The sequence below is a fragment of the Dermochelys coriacea genome, chromosome 20 (assembly GCF_009764565.3).
Source record: "Dermochelys coriacea isolate rDerCor1 chromosome 20, rDerCor1.pri.v4, whole genome shotgun sequence".
Lineage (NCBI taxonomy): Eukaryota > Metazoa > Chordata > Testudines > Dermochelyidae > Dermochelys > Dermochelys coriacea.
In genome coordinates, this window is record NC_050087.2 from 15,126,367 (window position 1) to 15,151,891 (window position 25,525).

The 25,525-nt window shown below is 43.5% G+C and overlaps 1 protein-coding gene and 1 long non-coding RNA gene across 2 annotated transcripts in view; both read left to right on the forward strand.

Moving 5' to 3' along the window:
• Positions 1-395: 395 nt before the first annotated feature.
• Positions 396-2,437, forward strand: LOC122458384. The gene is made up of 3 exons (XR_006278409.1): positions 396-453; positions 842-1,336; positions 1,965-2,437. It is a non-coding gene; the product is annotated as an uncharacterized LOC122458384 (long non-coding RNA).
• A 9,131-nt stretch (positions 2,438-11,568) lies between these two features.
• LOC119846023 (venom factor-like) overlaps positions 11,569-25,525 on the forward strand; it is a 58,078-nt gene continuing 44,121 nt past the window's right edge. The window contains exons 1-8 of the mRNA XM_038379131.2: positions 11,569-11,639; positions 13,975-14,167; positions 16,376-16,532; positions 18,730-18,800; positions 20,066-20,160; positions 21,416-21,498; positions 21,661-21,751; positions 24,706-24,808. Of these exons, the coding sequence (XP_038235059.1) occupies positions 11,569-11,639; positions 13,975-14,167; positions 16,376-16,532; positions 18,730-18,800; positions 20,066-20,160; positions 21,416-21,498; positions 21,661-21,751; positions 24,706-24,808 (864 nt within the window). The remainder of the gene's footprint in view (positions 11,640-13,974; positions 14,168-16,375; positions 16,533-18,729; positions 18,801-20,065; positions 20,161-21,415; positions 21,499-21,660; positions 21,752-24,705; positions 24,809-25,525) is intronic.

Sequence of the window (25,525 nt, forward strand, 5' to 3'; positions counted from 1 at the left end):
CAATATTAAAATAGTGTGGTACCACTTAAATTAAATAAAAGTATAAAATTGAATTTTGTTGCAACAAAATAAAAAACAAACAAAAACTAGTCACGTGACACACACCACATACACGCAGGATAAACTTACAATTAAAAACAAATGGTGCCAGAATTTTATTTATAACTATGCATCTGTAAAATGGGCATAATGATTGTAACAGGGTGGATTAGGCCCTGAGGCTCCCTGCAGGACGCCTTATGGCCCTGCCACACCCTGCCCCAGGAAACGGCAGTAGAGAGGTCCTCCAAGCTGGGTAGAGTGACTGTGTGGAAAGCAACCAATCAGGGCCCAGCAGGCTAGTATAAGAAGAGCTGCAGGGGCCAGACTGAGATCAGGTCCTTGCTAGAGTTGGAGGAGAGTGGATGGTGCTCTAGGCTAGCTGCTGGGTCTCCACCAAGACAAGGCCCTGAGGTAAGGATGAAGAGGCCCATGGAACTGTAGCAACAGCACAGTTTATTTAAAGGGACATGGTGGATGGCTGCAATCTATAGCCCAGAGTAGAGGGCAGGTCTAGGTTCCCCCCCACCAGCCATTGGGAAAGAGGCCTGGACTTTGAGGCACCCCAGAAGGGGAGTTGAACTGTAGTGACCCAGTTGTAGAGCTGAGGCCAGAAAGGCCCCGAGAAGGCAAAGACATTGCCCCCAGGGAGGGAGCCCTGGGCCACCGCTCTATACCGGAGCAGGGACAACTTGAGAGGCCCATCCGATGAAGTGAGCTGTAGCTCACGAAAGCTTATGCTCTAATAAATTTGTTAGTCTCTAGGGTGCCACAAGTCCTCCTTTTCTTTTTGTGAATACAGACTAACACGGCTGCTACTCTGAACCCTGTTGGACCTGTTTTTATTTCACATACAGACTGTGTGTGACTGGCTGGAGGGTTGAGTCAGCAAAGGCCCACCACAAACTGGATAGAGAGTGTGTACACTCACTCAGCCAGTGGGTGCTTGTGAGAGGTGAGTGCACCCCCATTCCAATGATATTGACCTTTGTAAAGAGCTTTGAGATCTCCTGATGACCAGTGCTATCTAAGAATGCTGCTATTCTAGTTACTGACAGATGTCCAATAAAATCTCCATGCCTTTCTGCTCCTACAGCCACTTGGTTTCCAAGCGGTTCCTCCTGCAATGGTCTGTTTGTGGTGAATTTGCCATAGACCATGTATCTATCGGCTGTTCGTTTCAGCCAGAAGCAGCCATCCTTAGGTGCAACCATAAAAGAGTCATGGTATCAACTTTAATCATGGAGTCACAGCCAGCACCTCAATTATACAGTATTTTGGAGATGTAATATTTTTGGTGAGACTTGATTGGAGAATACATTGTCCCTTAAATCCCTATAAACATGTTGAATGTCTGTAAATGAGGCTTTATTTAAAAAGTCTGGGTTATCTGGTCCATCCCAGGTACACTTGATGCAGTTTTAAGCCACCTCTGCCCCTCTTTGTACTCTGGGTCCAGCCTCTGGCATAATTTAGATCATCCTCAGAGCAACTTTAATTTACACCAACCGCTCCCTGTGGGGTGCTAGTAGTCGGAAGTAGCCTGAGTACAGAGCCTGCTTCAGTCAAACCCCCATTTCCTCAGAGCATGTATGCTATGACACAGGCTACAAGAGGGGAGGGCAAAGAGCCACCTTTTCTAGCTTTATGCCATCCAGGGAATCCCCTTACAACAAGAGTATTCTCCACTGAGCAGATATACTGTCTTATGATACCTCAGTGCTGCTGGAGGAATTGTGTGTATGGCTGGGTAGTAAAAGGCTCCTGACAGCCTTGATTTTCATGGACTCTTTCTCTTACTAAGTCTTGTCAATATCAATGTATTAAAATTCATTATCACTACAAAGCCTTTTTGCATAAAGTGTCTCGTCCTGGTGACTGAAACCAGTAAGAATGCCCAGATCCATGATCTCCTTCTCATTCAGGTTCCCATCAAAGACAAGAAGAAAGATTCCAAGCAAAACCAGTATGTGTTCATCCAGGCCATGCACCCCCCACAGGTCACCCTGGACTTGAGAAGGTGGTTCTTGTCTCCTTCCACAGTAGCTATACCTTTGTCCAGATGGACAGGTACTGTATTCCACATATCCCTTCTAACAGGAAGCGGGGGGAGCTATTGACTTCACACTAGCGCTGTAGCAGGTCTGCAGATTCCATATGCTGGAGTGTATTGTTTTGCTTGTCTTGTGGTTGAAGGCAGCATGGAGTTACAGCAAACACTCTGCCATCCATGTTCTCCTTAATGCTTTGTTCTCCATAAGCCTTTTTAGGCTTGTCAACACTATTTGCCATCCTAAGAACAAGATGTGCAACGCCCTACATGCACATCCCAGCGTGCTTACTCTCTCCAAGCAGTCTAATAACCAGTTGTTGTAGATTCACTTTGAGCTTGTTTAAGTACTGGTTAGAATTTGGCTGTTTAAACTGGAATCATTCTGGTGCCATTGTGGACGGGGATTAACACAAATGGGTTCCACAAGTCCTCTCACTTCTGTCCCTTATTGCACCTTGTAGAATGTACTGCTTCTGGAAGCTATTGCAGGAGCTCTGGAACAGGTCCCTTGAGGGTACTGCAACAGAAATGATTTGGAACAAGAAGAAAGGGTTAGGGTCTGCAACTACTAGCAACAAATATCTCCAATGGCCAGTGATGGGACAGTAGGTGGGGAGGGCTCTGAGTTACTGTGAGAATTCTTTTCCCAGATTTCCTCTGCTGGGTCTTGCCCACATGCTCGGTATCCAATTGATCACCAGGTTTTGGGTCAGGAAGGAATTTTCCCCTGTGTGAAATTGGCAGAGACCCTGGAGGTTTTTTGCCTTCCTCTGTAGCATGGGACACAGGTCACTTGCAGGTTTAAACGAGTGCGAATGGTGGGTTCTCTGTAACTTGAAATCTTTAAATCATGATTGGAAAACTTCGGTAACTTGACCAGAGGTTCGGGGTCTATTCCAGGAATGAGTGGGTGAGGTTCTGTGGCCTGCAATGTCTGTCCTCCTGCACTAGCTGATGGTGGTGGCCCTTTCTAACCGTAAAGTCTGAGTATGAGAACAATACCAGTGTGGATGCAGAGCAAAAGTTTGAGGGTTCTTAAACTAAATCCCCATGGCTATGGACAAGTTGAACCATTTATGCTTAGGTGGTTCTATTCCACCAGTTCTATTACAAGCTATTCAATCCTTTAGTGTATACCTTACCTTCTTATCTTATGACTTTTGTGAAATAGGGACTGGTGGTCTTAGTCATGCAGGAAAAAATACCAGATACTAAAGGGCTCCTTAATCTAGCAGAGAAAAGAATAGCAAGAACCAGGCTACTTCAAATCACACAAGATGTATATTTTTTTAATGGTGAAGAAGATTAGCGTTTGGAACAGACTACAAGGGAAGTGGTGGATCTTCCATTTCTTGAGATTTTCAAATAAAGATTGGCTGCCTTTCTGGCAATAGACTTTAGTCAAACGCAAGTGATTGTGCTTAGTAACTGGGTGAAATTTTATGGCCTGTGAGGGCTGGCACTCAAGTGAACCCACTTGTAAAAATCCAACACCCCAACCCAGTCCCATGTTACCCTGGGCTGGGAGAAGGCACAAGATGACTAGCCGGAGGGACTACACTGTTGATCTGAAGGGGTGTCAGCCATGCTTAAGCCACAGCAGGAAAAACAGGTCCTCTTCTGGTATTAGATCTAACCCAGAATAAAAACAAAACCCAACAGTGGTAAGTTTGGGGCAGAAAGGGCTTCACTCAAGGTAAAGCTGAGGGTAGGTATGGAGCAGAGAGCATTCTGCAAACGATATCAATCACCCAGGAGATTTCTGGAAATGACCCAAACCCAACAAACTCGGCCTTTATCAGAGTCCATAATCTACCCACCAAACATGATCAGCAGTTTGTGTTGGAGGCTGGTGCAATGCAGGGTCAGGGACAGTCAGGCCTGTCCTCCTAAAATACTAACCGTCTGCCAGGGAGGCCAACAGACATTGCTCGATTAACCCTTTTACCAAAGACTGTCCTGTCCCATAAAAGTCAGAGGATTGTATGTATGGGAGTGGGGGGGATTGACATTAAGCTTACCATAGACTTCTGGTGCAAACCTTAGTAATGGAATCATGACTGCAGCTATAGTCTAATATTTTGCAATTTGCATATTTTGGAGAATGTCTAGACTTGGATCACTAGCAAATAGCTTGTCCAATGCCAGGAAATCAAACCATTTTATCGGAAACTATCTGATAACTGACTTTCCCATTAACTCTTTGCTGGCTTGTAGCTGGACCCCTTTGGGGGGTTACTTTTTGCATTGGCACTTAGAATAAGTTTTAAAAAAAATTCTTGGAACATTTGTCTATATTCCACTCTTGGGGTGCATCTGTGCCTGCATTAGAGATCAGAGTGTTTTGGCTAGCAGGGCTAACATGCCCTGTGCTGAGGACAGATAGGCAGAGCTGCCCAGCCTCCACTCAGCTCCTTCTTGCTACCCATGGCTATGAGCCAGCACTATCCGGTGTCTGTTTCAATCCAATTTAGTTTATTGTGTATATTTATAGTTCCCCTGTTGGCATTAGTGCATTGCTTTAGGATTTTTGTCCATTGCCACATGCTTTTGATAAGTTTCAATTTTAACTTTGTATATTTTTTTCCCCTGGTACTGGGGATCAGACATGTCAAACCCTAAATCCCCAGGTTTACGATTGCATATCTTGCAAGGGTGCAGTACTCACAAATGACAGACGTACGTCCCCAATAAGTACAGGTAGGAACTGAGGAGAAACAGTCAAACAGAAAAGAGTCTAGTTCCATCCTATGAAGGCAGACAATGGAAAAATTGACACATTTTATAAGTATTTGTATAGAACTGCAAGAAGTCTAGCTACTTAGATGAGCAAAGTGGAATGCCTGGTATTAAATGAGGATATTAATATAATAGGCATTACAGAAACTGTAATAATCAATGGAGCACAGTATACCAGGATACAAATTGTGTAGAAATGACAGAGTAAGTTGTGCTGGTGGGGGAGTGGCACAATATGTGAAAGAAAGCATAAAGTTAAATATAGTAAAAATCTTAAATGACTCAAACAATATCATAGAATCTCTGATAGAAATTCCTTGCTTGAGCAGTAAGAGTATAGCAGGAGGGACTATACCAATGACCATAATGATGACTAAAAAAGAAAAGGAGGACTTGTGGCACCTTAGAGACTAACAAATTTATTTGAGCATAAGCTTTCGTGAGCTACAGCTCACTTCATAGCTGTAGCTCATGAAAGCTTATGCTCAAATAAATTTGTTAGTCTCTAAGGTGCCACAAGTCCTCCTTTTCTTTTTTGCGAATACAGACTAACACGGCTGCTACTCTGAAACCTGTTATAATGGTGACTGTGATTGTGAAATGCTCAGGCTGATTAGAGAGCAACAAAAACAGAAAACCCAATAATAATGGGGGATTTCAACTATCCCCCATATTGACTGAGAACATGTCACCTTGGGACAGGATACAGAGATAAAATATCTAGACATCATTAATGACTGCTTCTTGGAGCAGCTAGTCCTGGAACCCAGAAGAGGAGAGACAAGTCTTGATTTAGACCGAAGTGGTGCACATAATCTGGTCTAAGAGGTGAGTATGCTGAACCACTTGGTAATAGTGATCATAATGTAATTAAATTTAACATCCTTATAGGGAGGAAAATTCCAAAGAAACCTACACAGTAGCATTTAATTTCAAAAAGGGGAATTACAAATGAGGAGGCTAATTAAACAGAAATTAAAAGGAACAGTCACAAGTGAAATGCCTGCAAGCTGCATGGAAACTTTTCAAAAAACATAATAGAGGCTCAAACTATACATATATCCCAAATTAAAAAAAACAAAACAGTAAGAGGGTCAAAAAAAATGCAACCATAGCTAAACAACTGCTAAAAGAGGCGGTTAGGCAAAAAGACATCCTTTAACAATTGAAAGTCAAATTCTACTGAAGAAAATAGAAAGGAACATAAACTCTGGCAAGTCAAGTATAAAAGTATAATTAGGTAGGCCAAAAAGAATATAAAAAGCAACTAACAGATGAGACCAAAATCATGTTTAAATACATCAGAAGCAGGAAGCCAAACAATCAGTGGGGCCACTGGATGATCCAAGTGCTAGAGGAGCAACTCGAGGAAGGCTGTTGCAGAGAAGCTAAATCAAGTCTTTGTATCGATCTTCGCTCCAAAGGATGTGAGGGAGATTCCCACACCTGAGCCATTCTGTTTAGGTGATAAATCTGAGGAACTGTCTCAGCTCGAGATGTCAATAAAAGGAGGGTTTGGAACAAATTCATAAGTTAAGCAGTAATAAGTCACCAAGACCAGGTGGGATTCACCCAAGCATTCTGAAGGAACTCAAATATAAATTGCAGAACTACTACCTGTGGTATAAAGAAAAGGAGTACTTGTGGCACCTTAGAGACTAACAAATGTATTGGAGCATAAGCTTTCGTGAGCTACAGCTCACGAAAGCTTATGCTCTAATACATTTGTTAGTCTCTAAGGAGCCACAAGTACTCCTTTTCTTTTTGCGAATACAGACTAACACGGCTGCTACTCTGATACCTGTGGTATGTAACCGATTGCTTATATCAACCTCTATTACCAGTTGACAGGTGAATGTTTAATGTGATGCTGACTTTTTAAAAAGGCTCTAGAGATGTTCCTGGCAAATACAACTGGTCAGCCTAACTTTGTTACCAGGCAAATGGATTAAAACTATAGTAAAGAACAGAATTATCAGACACCTAGCTGAACACTATTTGTTGGGGAAGAGTCAACATGGCTTTTGTAAAGACAAATCATGCGTCATCATCTATTAAAATTCTTTGAGGGTGTCAACAAACATGTGGAGAAGGGTGATCCAGTTGATATACTATATTTAGACTTTCAGAAGACCATTGGCAAGGTCCCTCACCAAAGTCTCTTAAGCAAAGAAAAAGGTCATGAGATAAGAAGCAAGGTCCTCTCAGGGATCAGTACATGGTTATAAGATAGGAAACAAAGGGTAGGAATAAACTCAGTTTTCATAGTGGAGACAGGTTAAAAATAGCTGGGTCCCCCATTAAGTTCCTTCTAAGCCATGCAGCAGGCTATCAAGGGCCATGAAGGCAGGGCAAGGTACTTCTCCCCCAGCCTCAGAGCTGGTGCCGCGAGAGAGGGCTGGGGGGAGTCCTCTTTCCCCGCTGCAGCCTGCACCCCAGAACCCACACCCCCAGCCAGAGTCCCCACCCCCACCACATGTCACCTCCATATTGATGCACATAACAGAATTCATTCTGCACTTGGATGTAAAAAATTAGAGGGAACACTGGTCCCCTAAGGATCTGTGCTGGGACCAACACTGTCCAACAAATTCATAAATGATTTGAAAAGGGTAAACCATGAGGTGACAAAGTTTGTAGACAATAAAGATAGTTAAGTTCAAAGCAGACCGAGAAGAGTTACTAACGGATCTCACAAAACTGGGTGATGGGGCAAGAAAATGGCAGATGAAATACTTTACATTTATCAACAATGAAATGCATGTTGCAAAACATAATCCCAATTACCCATAGAAAATGATGGGTGACCCCCCAAAAAAGAGACCTTGGAGTCTATGTTCTATGAAAACATCTGCTCAATGTGCAACGGCAGTCAAAAAAGCGAACGGAATGTTAGAACCATTAGGAACAGGAGGGATAAGACAACATAACATATCGTAATGCCTCTATATAAATCCATGGTACACCCATTCCTTGAATACCGCTTGCAATTTTGGGCACTGCATCTCAAAAAAGATATATTAGAATTGGAAAGAGTACAAAGAAGAGGAACAGAAATGATTAGGAATATGGAACAGCTTCCATATGAGACAAGATTAACAAGACTGGGGCTGTTCATCTTAGAAAAGAGATGATAGAGGCCTATAAAATCATGAATGGTGTGGAGAAAGGGAACAAGGAAGTGTTATTTACCCCTTCACATAACACAAGAACCAGGGGTCACCCAATGAAATTTAAAAGAAAGATAAGGAAGATTTCTTCACACAATGCACAGTCAACCTGTGGAACTCATTGCCAGGGGAGGTTGTGAAGGCCGAAAGTATAACTGGGTTCAAAAAAGAATGAGAGAAGTTCATGGAGGATACGTCCATCAATGGCTATTAGCCAAGATAATCAAGGATGCTACCCTGTGCTCTGGATGTCTCTAAACCTCTGACTGCCAGAAGCTGGGACTGGATGACAGGTGATGGACCACTCAGTAAATTGCCCTGTTTTGTCCACTCCCTCTGAATCGTTTGGCATTGGCCACTGTCGGAGGACAGTCTATTGGGCAAGATGGACCATTGGTCTAACTCTGTATGGCCGTTCTTGTGTTAAGTGTTGGAGTCACAGATTGTTAACTCTTATTGGGAAAAGAAGCCCAACTGCAAATGTTTTTGCTCAACTAATCCATGAGATCAGCTTTAGACCTTGGTGTCTCTGATCCCTCTCCCTCCCCTGGACAAGTTGTCCTTCTTTCCAGAGTGCTCCTGTTAGCTCAGGATCTACCCGCCCCAGAGCTCCATTTTGTGAGGCTCCAATTTCTGCCTCAACAAACGGACAAAAAAACTTCCTGCCACGAAGGAGCACCATTGTGGAAGAGTTAGAGGCAGATCTTGGGTAAAGTCTCCTCTAATGGTGCTGGGCTTCCCCACTGGCTTTAATGGGGTCTGTGATTGTCTTTGCATCCAAGGCTCAGGTGCTGGCAGCCATTGGCACCGCGGTCTTATTTATTAATATTTATTGCTCCATTTTTCAGACAAAGAAACTGGGCCCTTTAAGAGGGAACTGGTCCAGCCCACCTGGGCCTCATTAACAGCCTCTCAGTGAGGCCAGATAGAGGGCAGCAGGTTGCTATAAAGAGCCAGAGGAGAGCAGAAAGAGGAAGAGAGGAATTGCAGCGAGCAGGAGGTTCCTGCTGGAGACCCTGACCGGGAGAAGGGTTGCGCCCTGGAAGTCAGAGCCAGGTGGCTGATCTCCAGTTAGGAGGCCTGCAGAGCGTAAAGGACCCAGCTCCAGGAAGGAGGGATGGGGACTCCGTACTCAAAAGGGCAGGAGAAAGAGAAAGGGAGAGAGAGACCTTAAATTGGGACCCAGCTCAGGAAAGAAGTGTCCTCTCATAGAGTGGAGGGACACTGAACTAGGATTGGGGTCTGAGGTGGCCAATGTGTGTCAGAACTAAATAAATTGGACCCAGGAAGGAAATGTCTTAATTATCTTTGGAGAGTAATCTGGAGTTTATTTGAGGAACCAAGAGGGAAACTGAGACAGGAGGCTGCAGAGCAGCCTCCGGCCATAAGGGGCACTAGGGAGGCAGCCAGCTCTGTTACACACAGGCACACCCAGCTGAAATGACTTGCCCATGGTCATATGATATCTTGACTTTAGTAAAGCTTTTGATACTCTCTCGCATGACCTTCTCATAAACAAACTAGGGATATGCAACCTAGGTGGAGCTACTATAAGGTGGATGCAAAACTGGTTGGAAAACCATTCCCAGAGAATAGTTATCAGTGGTTCACAGTCATGCTGGAAGGGCATATCGAGTGGAGTCCCGCAGGGATCGGTTCTGGGTCTGGTTCTGTTCAATATCTTCCTCAATGATTTAGGTAATGGCATAGAGAGTACAGTTATAAAGTTTGCAGACGATACCAAGCTGGGAGGGGTTGCAAGTGCTTTGGACGATAGGCTTCAAATTCAAAATGACCTGGACAAACTGGAGAAATGGTCTGAAGTAAATAGGATGAAATTCAATAAGGACAAATGCAAAGTACTCCACTTAGGAAGGAACAATCAGTTGCAGACATACAAAATGGGAAATGACTGCCTGAGAAGGAGTACTGCAGAAAGGGATCTGGGAGTCATAGTGGATCACAAACTAAATATGAGTCAACAGTGTAACGCTGTTGCAAAAAAAGCAAACATCATTCTGGGATGTATTAGCAGGAGAGTTGTGAGCAAGACATGAGAAGTAATTCTTCTGCTCTGTTCTGCACTGATTAGGTCTCCCCGGGAATATTGTGTCCAGTTTTGGGAGCCACATTTCAGGAAAGATGTGGACAAATTGGAGAAAGTCCAGAGAAGAGCAACAAAAATGATTAAAGGTCTAGAAAACATGGTCTATGAGGCAAGATTGAAAAAATTGGGTTTGTTTAGTCTGGAGAAGAGAAGACTGAGAGGGAACATGATAATAGTTTTCAAGTACACAGAAGGTTGTTACAAGGAGGAGGGAGAAGAATTGTTCTTCTTAACCTCTGAGGATAGGACAGGAAGCAACGGGCTTACGTTGTAGCAAGGGAAGTTTAGGTTGGACATTAGGAAAAATTTCCTAACTGTCAGTGTGGTTAACCACCAGAATAAATTGCCTCGGGAGGTTGTGGAATCTCCATCATTGGAGGTTTTTAAGAGCAGGTTAGACAAACACCTGCCAGGAATGGTCTAGATAATATATAGTCCTGCCATGAGCGCAGGGGACTGGACTAGATGACCTCTTGAAGTCCCTTCCAGTCCTATGATTCTATGACAGTGGTGGGCTAACTTTTTGGCCCGAGGTCCACATTTGGAAATAGAAATTGTATGGTGGGCCATGAATGCTCACAAAATTAGGGTTGGGGAGTGGGAGGGGGTGAGGGCTCTGGTTGTAGGTGCAGGCTCTGGGCAGTGCTTACTTCAAGCAGCTCCCAGAAGCAGTGGCCATGTCCCCACTCCGTCTCCTATGCAGCGCCGTGGTCAGGTGGCTCTGCTCGCTGCCCCGTTCACAGGCGCCGCCCCTGCAGCTCCCATTGGCCACAGTTCCCAGCCAATAGGAGCTGTGGGGGCAGCTCTTGAGGCGGGGGCAGCGTGCAAAGCCACCCATAGAAGCCAGAGTGGGGCCATGCCACTGCTTCTGGGAGCCGTGTGGAGCAGCCCCCAACCCTGCTACCCAGCTGGAGCGCCAGAGGGGGGCAAGCCCCAGATCCCACTGCCTAGTGGGAGCTCAAGGGCTGGCTTAAAATGGCTGGTGAGGTGCAGTTTGCTCACCCCTGTTCTATGATGAGGCAATGGCAAAGACAGCAATGGCACTCAGGAGTCCTGACTCCAAATCCTTGTACTTGATTCCCTGTGGCGATCTGAACAAGATGTGTTTTGATCAATTTCTCCATCCCTAGATTTGAGCTTGGCCATTCTTGGCTGTCACTAGCCTGAATAAATAACAGAACAAACATCAAACTAACAGTCCAAATATCCCTCCTACATCATTCTATTAAGAATGGAAAGCTGTCCTGGCTCCTTCCAAAAACTTAATAACTGCTGAGTGGTTTGCATAAGCTCTTGGTTTAAATTGGACTCTGAAAGTCCTGGTTGGGATGATTTAGTTGGGGATTGGCCCTGCTTTGAGCAGGGGGTTGGACTAGATGACCTCCTGAGGTTCGTTCCAATCCTGATATTCTATGAATATAAATAACCTGGTAGGAGCTACTACTTCAACCTTCCTCACCATGGAGGGATGTGTTCTCTATCTAGTGGCCGTGTTCGGGGTCTGTTTCCCAGCCGTTTCTCACAGCCAAATGTAAGTACCGCCTGTGATTCTGAGCAGATGAGGATATTAACCTGGGGTTCATTAGACTCAGTGGAGCCTACCCTTAATTATTTTTCCTTCGCTGAAATTCCATGACAAGTGGGAGCCAGAAATTCTCTTTCCCATTTGCTGTGATCTTTGTCAACCTCATTCATTTTCAGATTATTTCAGGATTGTATAATTTGGAAGCTTTTTAATCTGAAAAGTGGAACCCTGGTGCCAAATTTCTATAATTTGAAGATAAAGGCAACCCTCCCATTGGGCAAAATTCTGCTCTCACTTACAGCGGTGTAAACCAGGAAGGACTACATTGAAGTCAGCAGAGTTGCACTGATTTGAAATGGTTTTGAGATGAAAATCAGTGATTGAGACTTGGTAACAATTTTGCCTGAGGATTTGTACGTTCCTGTGAATTCAGATCTCATTACTGAGATGTCTGCAGTAGGCGTGGTTGGCTGCGTCTGTCCCGGTGAAGGAAGAACTTTGCTTGGCCATGCTGTGTAAATCTTGTGGGGGGGCAAGAGCTAGATTTCAAAAAATGATGTCCCAGCCTGGAGTTTTAGTTTGAGATTCTTTCCAGTGAACGTGTTTATGGCTTGGCACCAATTTATGCAAGCTTATCCAAAGGAGATTTCAGATATGACCCTTTGCTCCTTACTAGTAGCCACATAATATAATTCCCAAATTCTGGTATTATGAAGCTAAGAAAAGACACCTTTAAATGAGTTAAAGTTCCAACAGGCAAATAACAAAGCAGAGCCACAAGCTGGAAAACATAGAGTTGTCTCGTGGGAACCCTGTCATCTCACAGAAGAAAGAATTCAGTTGTCTGAGTGTCACATTTGTGACCGTGGTAGGCAACTGTTGACTTGCTAGAGGAATGGTGAGGGTGTGTCTGAGAGAGACAGCGAGAGAGAAGGTGATTTATATGGGTCAGTTGCTTTCCTCTGCATTTCCTGGGCTTTGTGGTTTGGAGGTGGGCAGCGAGGGTATGACACTCATTGGTGATGAAGAGGCAGGAGGCATGCTTGGGGAAGTGGGTGTCTCAGACGGAGTTTAAAATGTAGTACATAAAAACATGAGAAACGCAATAATGAGTAAGACAAAAGGTCCATCTAGCCCAGTATCCTGTCTTCCGACAGTGGCCAATGCCAGCGCCCCAGATGGAAAAACACAGCACAGGTAGTCATCAAGTGATCCATCCCCTGTCGCTCATTTCCAGCTTCTGACAAACAGAGATTAGGGACACCATCCCTGCCCATCCTGCCTAAAAGCTGGTGATGGACCTATCCTCCATGAATTTATCTAGTCCTTTTTTGAACCCTGTTATTGTCTTGGCCTTCACAACATCCTCTGGCAAGGTGGACTGTGCACTGTGTGGAAAAAATACTTCCTTTTCTTTGTTTTAAACCTGCTGCCTATTAATTTTATTTGGTGACCCCTAGTTCTTGTGTTATGAGAAGGAGTAAATAACGCTTCCTTATTTACGTTCTCCACCCCAGTCATGATTTTATACACCTCGATCATATCTCCCCTTAGTCGTCTCTTTTCCAAGCTGAAAAGTCCCAGTCTTATTAATCTCTCCTCATACAGAAGCCATTCCAGACCCCTAACCATTTTTGTTGCCCTTTTCTGAATCTTTTCCAATTCCTATGCATCTTTTTTGGGATGGGGTGACTACATCTGCACACAGTATTCAAGGTGTGGACGTACCATGGATTTATATAGAGGCAATATGATATTTTCTGTCTTATTATCGATCCCTTTCTTCATGACGCCCAACATTCTGTTCGCTTTTTTGACTGTCGCTGCAGTGGATGTTTTCAGAGAACTCTCCACAATGACTCCAAGATCTCTCCTGAGTGGGAACAGCTAACTTAGAGGCTATCATTATATATGTATAGTTGGGATAATGTTTTCCATTGTGCATTACAATATTGAATTTCATCTGCCATTTTGTTTGCCAGTCACTCAGTTTTGTGAGATCCTTTTGTAACTCTTTGCAGTCTGCTTGGGACTTAACTATCTTCAGTAGTTTTGTATCATCTGCAAATTTTGCCATCTCACTGGTTACCCCTTTTTCCAGATCATTTATGAATATGTTGAACAGGACTGGTCCCAGTATAGACCCCTGGGAGACACCACTATTTACCTCTCTCCATTCTGAAAACTGACCATTTATTCCTACCCTTTGTTTCCTATATTTTAACCAATTACCAATCCAGGAGAGGATCTTCCCTTTTATCCCATGACAGCTTATTTTGCTTAAGAACTTTGGTGAGGGACCTTGTCAAAGACTTTCTGTAAATGAATAAATATTTCATAGATACACTCTGATCACCCCTAACGTTCTGCGAGTGGAGAGCGAAGAGAAGATCGTGGTGGAAGCCCATGGCCTCACCACTCCAACCGAGGTGACAATCACCGTACAAGACTTCCCTCTGAAGAGACTCATTTTATACCAAGTCAAAACCAACCTGAATTCTGACAATGGGATGATGGGCACAGCCATAATAAAGGTGCGTAAAACCCCAGCCTCGTATCGCTCAGTAAAACAAATGGTTAGACCAAATCACAATATATGTTTCAATGGTGCCAACCCCAGATATTCAAAAACCATCAGTCAGGCATCAAAAAGTCACAAGATTGGCTTAAAAATCATGAGGGCTTCCCCCCCCCGCCCCCCCATGATCATTTTGTTTGTCTTCTGGTTTCTGAGCCTTTCCGGTGCACTTGGGGCACATTTTCAAGCTTTTCTCTGCAACTACAAGAACTTCCTTGTTTAAAAACAGGAAAGCTGAGATTTGCACCTAATCACATGAATCCAAGAGCTGGAGCTTTAAGGAAAAATACTGACTATCATGAGAATCTCAATAAAATCATGAGCATTGGGAACATGGATGTTTTGGGTAATTTCCACCAAAGAGGGAAAAAATAAATCGCTTAGCCAGTTGATTAAAATCCCCCAGTAGTCATTGTTCCTGTAGTCCTTTCTTTGCCTTTTGCCTTGTCTATATGAATTGTAAGATCTTCAGGACAGGGACTGATTCGTAGACTTTAAGGCCTTACCCTGTATTTGTACAATACCTAACATATTGGAGCTTTGGCTTTGCTTAGGGCCTCTGGGCACTAGAATAATAAAGTGTAGTCTAGCTGATATAAAAAGAATGAGTTATAAGCAATTTCAGCTCCTACCACTGCCTTGGATCGTAGCCCCCCCTACCAATTTTTGTGATTTTACAATCGTGTTTTATTTTTATTTTTTTTTACACCTCTCCACCCAGACAACAGAAGTTCTGACAACTAAGTAGATGCCGGGGGGGGTGGGGGGTGGGAAGCAGTGAAATTGAAAATCTCCCCTTTCATGTATCATCAAAGGCACAAATGGGTGTTAGCTTTAAACCACCTTTGCACCATCCTTATCCTGGGCTGCTCCACGGCATCCAGTTTATTTGGACAGCCCCAGGAACCTGACTAAGTTAGAGTAACCTCCTAGGGCTGCCCTGTGGGCTGCAGTCCAGATATGCCTGTCCACAACAGCATGCGTCCTATGCCAGGGCTAATGAAGGGATCCTCAGTAGGCAGCTTTATCGCTCAGTGCTTGGGCCTGAAGGTATCCTCCCTGGCCAGATATGGGGCTTTTAGGGGCCCTTTTACACCACTTTGGCCCTTTTACCTGGTGTAAAGAGGCCGTGAAAGAACTGATGATCTCATCCCTCATCTCTTTCCATGATAATGAATTTAGGGGACATTTGTAGCAAAAACAGGTCATCATTTTCAGGTAGAAGTGTGATTTTTTTTTTTTTTTAAAGTTGATTGTGACCTTTTAACAAAACCAAATCAAGGTCTGACTGTCCCAGTCAAGTGTCAGATCCTCTGCTGGTGCAAATCAGCATTGTCAACCAAACTACTTTGGTTTATACTCATTGAGGATCTGGCTCAGAGTGTATTTTAACGCCTATTAAATATGTTGTATAGGTAAATGAGTCCCTGGCCATGAGTTTTCGGATGAGTGGGTGTTCTAGTCAACAGGAACCCCATTCAGTTGGTGGCTAGAGCTAGTGGAAAGTTTTCTGGCTGAACATTTCTTGATTGGAAAATGCTTGAAAACCTTGAAACGTTCCACAGGAACATGTCTGTTTTGATTTTTTTTTTAAATGGAATGTTTTGGCCTTATTGGAATAGAATGTTTTGGGATTTTTTCATTTAGAAATAACGTAGAGTTTTGAAATGTATTTAATTGTATATTCGATTATATATAGCAATACAAAATACAGTCAAAAAAGGAAGAAAATGTTTTAATTTTCTCAAAATGGAATGTTTCGATTGCCTCAAAGTTACTAACATGTTTTGGTTTTGTTCCAATTCTGAACAAAAATAACCTTCAAAATGTCAGCATTTCACAAGGAATGGAAATTCGAGTTTTGGCCAGTTCTGGAGTTGACTAGTATTTTAGGACCAAGGTGGCCAAATTACAGAGAGGAATAGCAGCTTTATTATCCCTATAAGGGCCATGTGTACAATTGACTTGTGATTGGAATGTCTTTTATCAGTAGATGTTGAGCAGATAGATGGATCAAGGGGAAATTTATGGCATAGTATTTTTATGGAGCTTTGTAACTTTTATAAGAATTGCTAACATGATTTATGATTAAGTTTCACTGTTCCAGCATGGATACTTTATCCCTGCTGAACCAATAACTCCACACTGAATAATCTTCACTTAGGTTCCTACCAAACACATAAAGAAAGATGGCAAACAGTATGTGGCTGTCCAAGCCAAAAGTCCGCAATTCAACTTGGAGAAAGTGGTTCTGGTCACCTTCCACAGTGGCTACATCTTCATCCAGACAGATAAAACCATCTACACACCTGGATCTACAGGTACTGCCTTCTTCTGACCCCTTTTGGACGTTGGGTGCACTGACTTCATTTTAGATCTGCTGCAGGTTGCATATTGTGGAGATTATTGTGTCTCTCGTCTTCTGGTTTTAATTCTTCTGTATTTCATTCATGGCTTCTTAAGTCCCTATACCCAGGACTATGTTACCATTCATTGTTACTTGACCATTTGCATTACACTCCATGCAAGGGAACAGTCATATCTTAACACCTGATCATCCGCTGCCTTCCACCTTGGATCATCAGTCACACCTGTGCAAATTAGACCTAAATCGATCCCAGAACAGAACTCTCCACTCATGCCAGAGGTAGCATTTTACTCCACTCTGCCCTGGGTGAAACACAAGTAGAGCTGGGTGAAATTTTTCAGACAAATAGTTTATGCTCCAAAAAATTCAGTTTTGGATTGACCAAAACTTTTCACGAATTCAGATTGATTTTGGAGAATAGTTTTGACTGGAAAAAAATAATTTTTAAGTCAAAATGATTAATTTTGACGTTTTTGAAATACAACATTTTGACGTTTTGTTTGGAAATGATGTTCCATTTAGAAATTCAGCTAAATTTGCTTTTAAGTAAAAACCACCAGAAAATTCAACAAAATAAAATATTTTGTTTGACTCGAAACAAAACGTTTACCAGTCATAATACACTTCACGCAAGGGCGTTGCCCTATCATAGATTTCAGAGTAGCAGCCGTGTTAGTCTGTATTTGCGAAAAAAGAAAAGGAGGACTTGTGGCATCTTAGAAACTAACAAATTTATTTGAGCATGAAGTGAGCTGTAGCTCACGAAAGCGTATGCTCAAATAAATTTGTTAGTCTCTAAGGTGCCACAAGTACTCCTTTTCTTTTTTGCCCTATCATAATAGTTCATCATTTTCTTTTGGCAAGAAAAACCAAACAAACTTCCGTTTCGTGTTGACCCGGAACAAAAATTTGGGGGGATTTTTTTTTTCAGTTCAGCCACTGAATCCTGCCCCCCCAAAAAATCATTCACTCAACTCTGAACACAAGGTACAAAGCATTAGTGAATGATGCTTCAGGACTTTTCCATTGAGTCGTCAGAGCTTTCGATATTGATGGGGAAGAGAGAAAGCATGGTCAAGTGTTTAGGGCACTAGTCTAAGTCTTGGGAGGTTGGTGGTCAAGTTTCTATTCTTCCACAAACTCTGTAAAAATAAAAGGAGTACTTGTGGCACCTTAGAGACTAACAAATTTATTAGAGCATAAGCTTTCGTGAGCTACAGCTCACTTCAAACTCTGTGTGACCTTGGAGAAGTTGCCTAGCCTCTCTGTACCTCAGTTCCCCTATCTGTACAATGGGAATAAAAGCACTGTCCTGCTTTGCAGATGTGTTGCGAAGATAAACACATTAAAGATTGTGAGGTGTCCATATATTACAGAAAAGAAGGCCATATAAGTACCATACACAGATTAGACCTGGATGGGAATGGGATATGGATCCCATCACTTCGAAATTATTTTTCAGTTCCCTTTTAGGTTCCATTTTAGGTTGGTAGTGACACAGCCATTACATTTCACAGCTGTTCTGTGGCCTATGGGAAATAGAATCTTTTGATCTCAGCCTAACTCCTCCTGGCACATATGCATGCAGTCACAAAGCCCTCATCAGAAGCTGCATGTGGGGAACGATCTAAACAAATCCCCAAAGTAGGAACATAAAGGTCAAATTGGGTCAGACCAGTGACTATCTAGGCCGGTATTCTTCCTCTGACAGTGACCAGTGCCAGATGATTCAGAGGGAATGAACAGAACAGGGCAATTTCGAGTGATCCATCTCCTGTTGTCAAGTCCCAGCTCCTGGCAGCTGGGGGTCGAGGGACACCTGGAGCAGATCCACCAATGGCTATCAGCCAAGATGGTCAATCTTCCATGAAATTAGCTCATTCTTTGTTGAACCCAGTTATACTTTTGGCCTTCACACAACATACCATGGCAATGAGTTCCACAAGTTGACTCTGTGTTGTGTGACAAAGAACTTCCTTTTGTTTGTTTTAAACATGCTGCCTATTAATTTCATCCTTCCCTTTTGTTTCCTATATTTTAATCCGTATACCTGGGATATCTCAGATTGCGCTCTGCTTAAAGTGAAATAAACCAACCGAAGGCCTGGCAGAGCAATCAACCATTAATTTGCCTTCTGAATTTTTTTCCAGTCTATTGTCGAATCTTCTCTATGGGTCATCAACTGGAACCAGTGTCGAAACCAGTTATTGTTGAATTTCAAGTAAGACGTTTTCCCATCACTTTGTCACAATGTCTAGCTGTAAGAATTGAGTTTTGTAAACTAAACTGTCTTAACTAACATCGCTGAATGTAAACACTCTGATACAACATAAGACAGACAAGATGGGTGGGGTAATATATTTTATTGGACCAACTTCTGTTGGTGGAAAGAGATGAGCTTTGAGCTCCACAGAGCTCTTCTTCAAGTCCGTGTGTCTGGAAAGTTTGTCTCTTCCATCAACAGAATAAAAGATATGACCTCACCCACCTTGTCTCTCATATCCTGGGACCAACACGGTTACAGCACTGCAAACATATAAAAACATGGTAAGGATAGGAGATGAGTTAATAGCTGATTGAAGCCTCACCTTGTAAACCTAATGCATGGAAAGTTTCCTGCTGTCATTGACTAGGAAAGTTCTATGGTTCCGGAGGGGCAGCTATGCTGATTGGGAGGTTTCACAGTTTAGTTGGAGATGTTGGGTGTAGGATTGGAGCAAGATTTTGGGAGCACTTTGGGAGGGTGGAAAGATTATTGATAAGGGAGCTGTGCAGCCAGCATGGGTCTGAAGTGTAAGCTATGAATAGATCTGGTCTTTGATGAAAGAGTTTTCTACAGACAGACGTCATTTTGAGAAAGAGCAAAATTTTTCACAACGTTGATATGATTTTGATGACATTTCTGCACAAATTTTTTTTTCCGAAGTGGAAAAAAATAGTTTTGAGACAACATCAACATTTTGTTTCAAACATGCTTTTGTTTCAAAATATATTTATAATTATATTATAATAATGATTTACTTATATTTATTTATATATTATGTTTCTCTTATTTTTACATTATTTCATGACATGTCCATGAAGTGTATATTATGCCCTCCCTCAAACCATCCGCAAACCTCCAGACAGCTGTGGCTGGTGGGTGCTGAGTAATCTTGCAGTGATTGAGTCTTGATAAGTTGCAAGCTTTCTGTAGATACATGTTATCTCTCATGGATAAATACCATGCAAGACATGTATTTGGTCTAGTAAGTTTGTCAGGTCTGAGGTAAGAGTTATTTGCAAAGGACAGGGGTTCCTTTTCCAAGTGGTCTCTGCATCACATCGACTAAAGCAGCCAAAGCAACTTACTGTTAAATGGTGATTTATAAACCTCAGAATTTTTTATTAGAAAGCCCACAAATTAAACCCACGTGATTGTATTGGGCAGAACAATTCACAATGTTTTCTGACACCTCTAATCTCTGACCTGATTTTCTTTGCCAGACACCTGAGGGCATTATTGTGAAGAGGGAATCTGTATCCTCACCCAGCAAAATCGGGATCTTCCCTATGAACCATCGCTTACCTGAAATTATCAAGTAAGTTGCCCTAAATATCACTGTGTGCATATGTAATAGGGCCCTACCAAAGTCATGGCCATGAAAAACGTGCCACGGACCGTGAAATAAGCCCTCCCCCATGAAATCTAGCTATTGGAGGGGAAAGGGAGAGGTAGGGCAGGGGGCTCCCCAGGCTCCAGCTGCTAGTCCCCAGAGCTGGGGAGGAACAGGACTTACTCTTCTCCTGCCCAGCCACTCTTGGCGGGAGATCAGACCCACCTCTGGGTACCTCCTGAACCTGCAGGAAGCCCAGCTATGAAGGTAGCATGGAAGTGAGGGTGGCAATCCCACAACCCCACCTACAACAGCTGTGTGACCTTCTCCTCTCCCTCCTCCCCCCCCAGCTGCCTTTTGGGTCGGGAACCCCATCGTTACAGCACTGTGAAATTTCAGATGTAAACATCTGAAAACGTGAAATTGACTAATTTTCAAATCCCATGGCTGAGAAATTGACCAGAATGGACCATGAATTTGGTAGGGCCCTAGTAATAAAGACCTACAGAGATCAGGCAGTGAAACAGAAGATTTATGTGTATGATTCATTAGCTGTTTCCCCTACAGGCATTTCCTGGAGATAATAGCCTCCTAAGCAGTGTTTAAAGCAGATGTGGACTCATCGTGGTTATTTTCCTATTGAGAGCAATCTATCCCCAATAACACAGTGATTGTGACATAGGAATTGCCAGAGTGGATCAGACTCAAGATCCATCTAGTCCAGTATTCTGTGGCCAAAAGTGGTACCACCAGATGGTGCAGAGGACAGCGTAAGAGCCTCTGCAGTAGACACATGTGGGATAATGTCCCCATGACAGTGTCATCCTGATATTTAGAGACTGGCTTAAGCCCTGAAGCCTGAGGTTTCAGAACCCTTCCAGAATTGTTGTTAACATTAACTGTTCTTATTCTTAGGAGCCTTATAAATGTCCAAACCCTTTTTGATTGGAGAACCCGTCCGAATTTGTCCTCCTACCCAATATGTTTCACCCCTGCCCCAAGGAGTGCAGATTTTGTTGGGCTCCCCATACCCCTCAAAATATGCAACTGTATTTTAGATTGCCAGAAGCTAAGATGGCCACCGGCCATCTTATTGACCTGAAGACATCTTGGGATCAATGCATGGCTTAGGGTTAGCATTACAGGCCAATTAAACTCCCTGGAGAAAAAAGAGGGCCAGTCAGACATAGCATAATATGTGCTAGCTGCATTCATTCATCTTTTTATTTTCCCCCTGTAGTTTGGGAACCTGGAATATCATGGCTAGCTATGAAGACTCCCCACAGCAGAGTTTCAGTGCACAGTTTGACATTAAAGAGTATGGTAAGGATCCCCACTGTTGTCCTTCATCTGTCCCAGAGAGCTCTCCTCTCTCTAATCTCCTGACCCCATCATGGAGGAGACTTTTTATTCAATTTGACTTTATTGACCAGCTGTACAATCCTATAAACTCAACGTTCTCTCCTTCTCCTCTCATTTCTCCAGTGTTACCGAGTTTCGAAGTCACGTTGGAGCCATCTGAGAAGTTTTTTTACATAGATGGCAATGAGGACCTCAGAATTCATATCAACGCGAGGTGGGTGTCTCTGTGAGCTGGTAGAGTGGAAGGAGAGGCGGTGCATCATGGGAGTCCTTGGCCATAGTGTATCATGGGAGATGCTGTCTGGCTGGGCAGCCCGGGCCCATTGAGGAGAATGGGCACATGAGACAACAGAACTACAACTCCCCTGAGGCATTATGGCAGCATTTCCAAATTTAAATATTTTGGGTTTTCAGGCATTCCGTTTTTCAATTAAAAATAGATTTCTTTTTCCCCCTATGGAAAGCAGACAGTTCTTACAGAAAATTTTGTTTGGTAAATAACCCAATTTGCCATCGAAAAATAGTTTAGAGGGGAAATTTTCAGCAAGCTATACTCCCAAAGTAAAGTTTCTTCTGGTGAGGAACTGAAACCTGGCCTGACCCATAAGCAAACTCTGTGGCTTCAGGTCAGTTCCTTCATCTACTATTTCTGCCACTTCCTCCGGCTACCACAGCAGAAAGGAGGTTAATTGAAAACAAAAAAGAAAAGGAGTACTTGTGGCACCTTAGAGACTAACAAATTTATTAAAGCATAAGCTTTCGTGAGCTACAGCTCACTTCATCGGATGCATTTCTTTTTTTCCACCAAATGCATCCGATGAAGTGAGCTGTAGCTCATGAAAGCTTATGCTCTAATAAATTTGTTAGTCTCTAAGGTGCCACAAGTACTCCTTTTCTTTTTGCGAATACAGACTAACACGGCTGCTACTCTGAAACCTGTCAATTGAAAACAAATGAGTCATTTTAGTTTGATCTGTGACTGGGCCACCTTTAACCAAGGTTTCAGAGTAGCAGCCGTGTTAGTCTGTATTCGCAAAAAGAAAAGGAGTACTTGTGGCACCTTAGAGACTAACAAATTTATTAGAGCATAAGCTTTCGTGAGCTACAGCTCACTTCATCGGATGCATTTGGTGGAAAAAACAGAGGAGAGATTTATATACACACACACAGAGAACATGAAACAATGGGTTTATCATACACACTGTAAGGAGAGTGATCACTTAAGATAAGCCATCACCAACAGCAGGGGGGGGAAGGAGGAAAACCTTTCATGGTGACAAGCAGGTAGGCTAATTCCAGCAGTTAACAAGAATATCAGAGGAACAGTGGGGGGTGGGGTGGGAGGGAGAAATACCATGGGGAAATAGTTTTACTTTGTGTAATGACCCATCCATTCCCAGTCTCTATTCAAGCCTAAGTTAATTGTATCCAGTTTGCAAATTAATTCCAATTCAGCAGTCTCTCGTTGGAGTCTGTTTTTGAAGCTTTTTACCTTCAAATCAGTGGCACTGCGATGGGTACCCGCATGGCCCCACAGTATGCCAACATTTTTATGGCTGACTTAGAACAACGCTTCCTCAGCTCTCGTCCCCTAATGCCCCTACTCTACTTGCGCTACATTGATGACATCTTCATCATCTGGACCCATGGAAAAGAAGCTCTTGAGGAATTCCACCATGATTTCAACAATTTCCATCCCACCATCAACCTCAGCCTGGACCAGTCCACACAAGAGATCCACTTCCTGGACACTACGGTGCTAATAAGCGATGGTCACATAAACACCACCCTATATCAGAAACCTACTGACCGCTATTCCTACCTACATGCCTCTAGCTTTCATCCAGATCATACCACTCGATCCATTGTCTACAGCCAAGCTCTGCGATATAACCGCATTTGCTCCAACCCCTCAGACAGAGACAAACACCTACAAGATCTCTATCATGCATTCCTACAACTACAATACCCACCTGCTGAAGTGAAGAAACAGATTGACAGAGCCAGAAGAGTACCCAGAAGTCACCTACTACAGGACAGGCCCAACAAAGAAAACAACAGAACGCCACTAGCCATCACCTTCAGCCCCCAACTAAAACCTCTCCAACGCATCATCAAGGATCTACAACCTATCCTGAAGGACGAGCCATCGCTCTCTCAGATCTTGGGACAGACCAGTCCTTGCTTACAGACAGCCCCCCAATCTGAAGCAAATACTCACCAGCAACCACACACCACACAACAGAACCACTAACCCAGGAACCTATCCTTGCAACAAAGCCCGTTGCCAACTCTGTCCACATATCTATTCAGGGGATACCATCATAGGGCCTAATCACATCAGCCACACTATCAGAGGCTCGTTCACCTGCGCATCTACCAATGTGATATATGCCATCATGTGCCAGCAATGCCCCTCTGCCATGTACATTGGCCAAACTGGACAGTCTCTACGTAAAAGAATGAATGGACACAAATCAGACGTCAAGAATTATAACATTCAAAAACCAGTTGGAAAACACTTCAATCTCTCTGGTCACTCGATCACAGACCTAAGAGTGGCTATACTTCAACAAAAAAGCTTCAAAAACAGACTCCAACGAGAGACTGCTGAATTGGAATTAATTTGCAAACTGGATACAATTAACTTAGGCTTGAATAGAGACTGGGAATGGATGAGTCATTACACAAAGTAAAACTATTTCCCCATGGTATTTCTCCCTCCCACCCCACCCCCCACTGTTCCTCTGATATTCTTGTTAACTGCTGGAATTAGCCTACCTGCTTGTCACCATGAAAGGTTTTCCTCCTTCCCCCCCCCCCCCCCCGCCGCTGTTGGTGATGGCTTATCTTAAGTGATCACTCTCCTTACAGTGTGTATGATAAACCCATTGTTTCATGTTCTCTGTGTGTGTGTATATAAATCTCTCCTCTGTTTTTTCCACCAAATGCATCCGATGAAGTGAGCTGTAGCTCACGAAAGCTTATGCTCTAATAAATTTGTTAGTCTCTAAGGTGCCACAAGTACTCCTTTTTCTTTAACCAAGGGCGCATGGTATCTTTCAAGAGACTGCGATGGAAATGTCTTTGGTATAATCCACAAGCCAGCACCACAGGTTCTCAGGAGGTTTCCGTGGGGCTTTTCTTACCCATCCTCTCCTCTTTCAGGTTCCTCTATGGGAAAGATTTAGACGGCACTGCCTTTGTCCTCTTTGGGGTGAAGATAGGTGATGAGAAGAAGAGCATCCCGCAGTCACTCAAGAGAATTGAGGTAATGCCCGTTCTTGGAGGAGAAATGCTGGGGAAGTGATGCGCCCTGACAAATAAAGTAGTAAAGAACCTTCCCAACTGCACATCACCTTAATCAGGTGTTTACCTTCAACGCCACCAAGGGCTATAGTCAAGGTCCGTGTGGGGTGGGGACATGAGATGGAGCAGTACCAAGTTGTGTGACTTGACTAGATTCGCTCTATAATCCCCCACAAATTCCCAACGTGCTCTTATGTATAAAGTGGTAGGTGGCTCCTTAGAAGCTGCCCACATTCTTTCCCACCAGCGGGCTGTAGGTGCTACTCACCTGTACAGGGCTGTGGGCTCAGGGAGTAGTCCATCAGCCCAAGCTTCTCTGCTGCCATCACCCTCCTGGACATGCCTACTTCATGCAGCTCCCTCTGCAGCCACCACAGAAGAGGAGTTAAAGGGACAGCATAGGGACTGCACCGTTGCTCACTATGTTGGGGTGGCCAAAGTGCTGCCGGTGAACTATATGTACCCGAGGAGCTCTGTGATGTGTCACCCCACCACCCAAATACAGAGGGGCAGCAGCAGAGACTACAGAGCTTAGAGTTGTATGCTGGGACCTGTGGACACCATGTGCCTCCCCCAGACACTAATAACAAAGTGGGCTACAATCTGTGCCATTCGGGTGCAATCCTCTGGCTCCAGGTAGAAGACCAACCTGGGCATTTGGAGAAAGTTGCTCTAAACC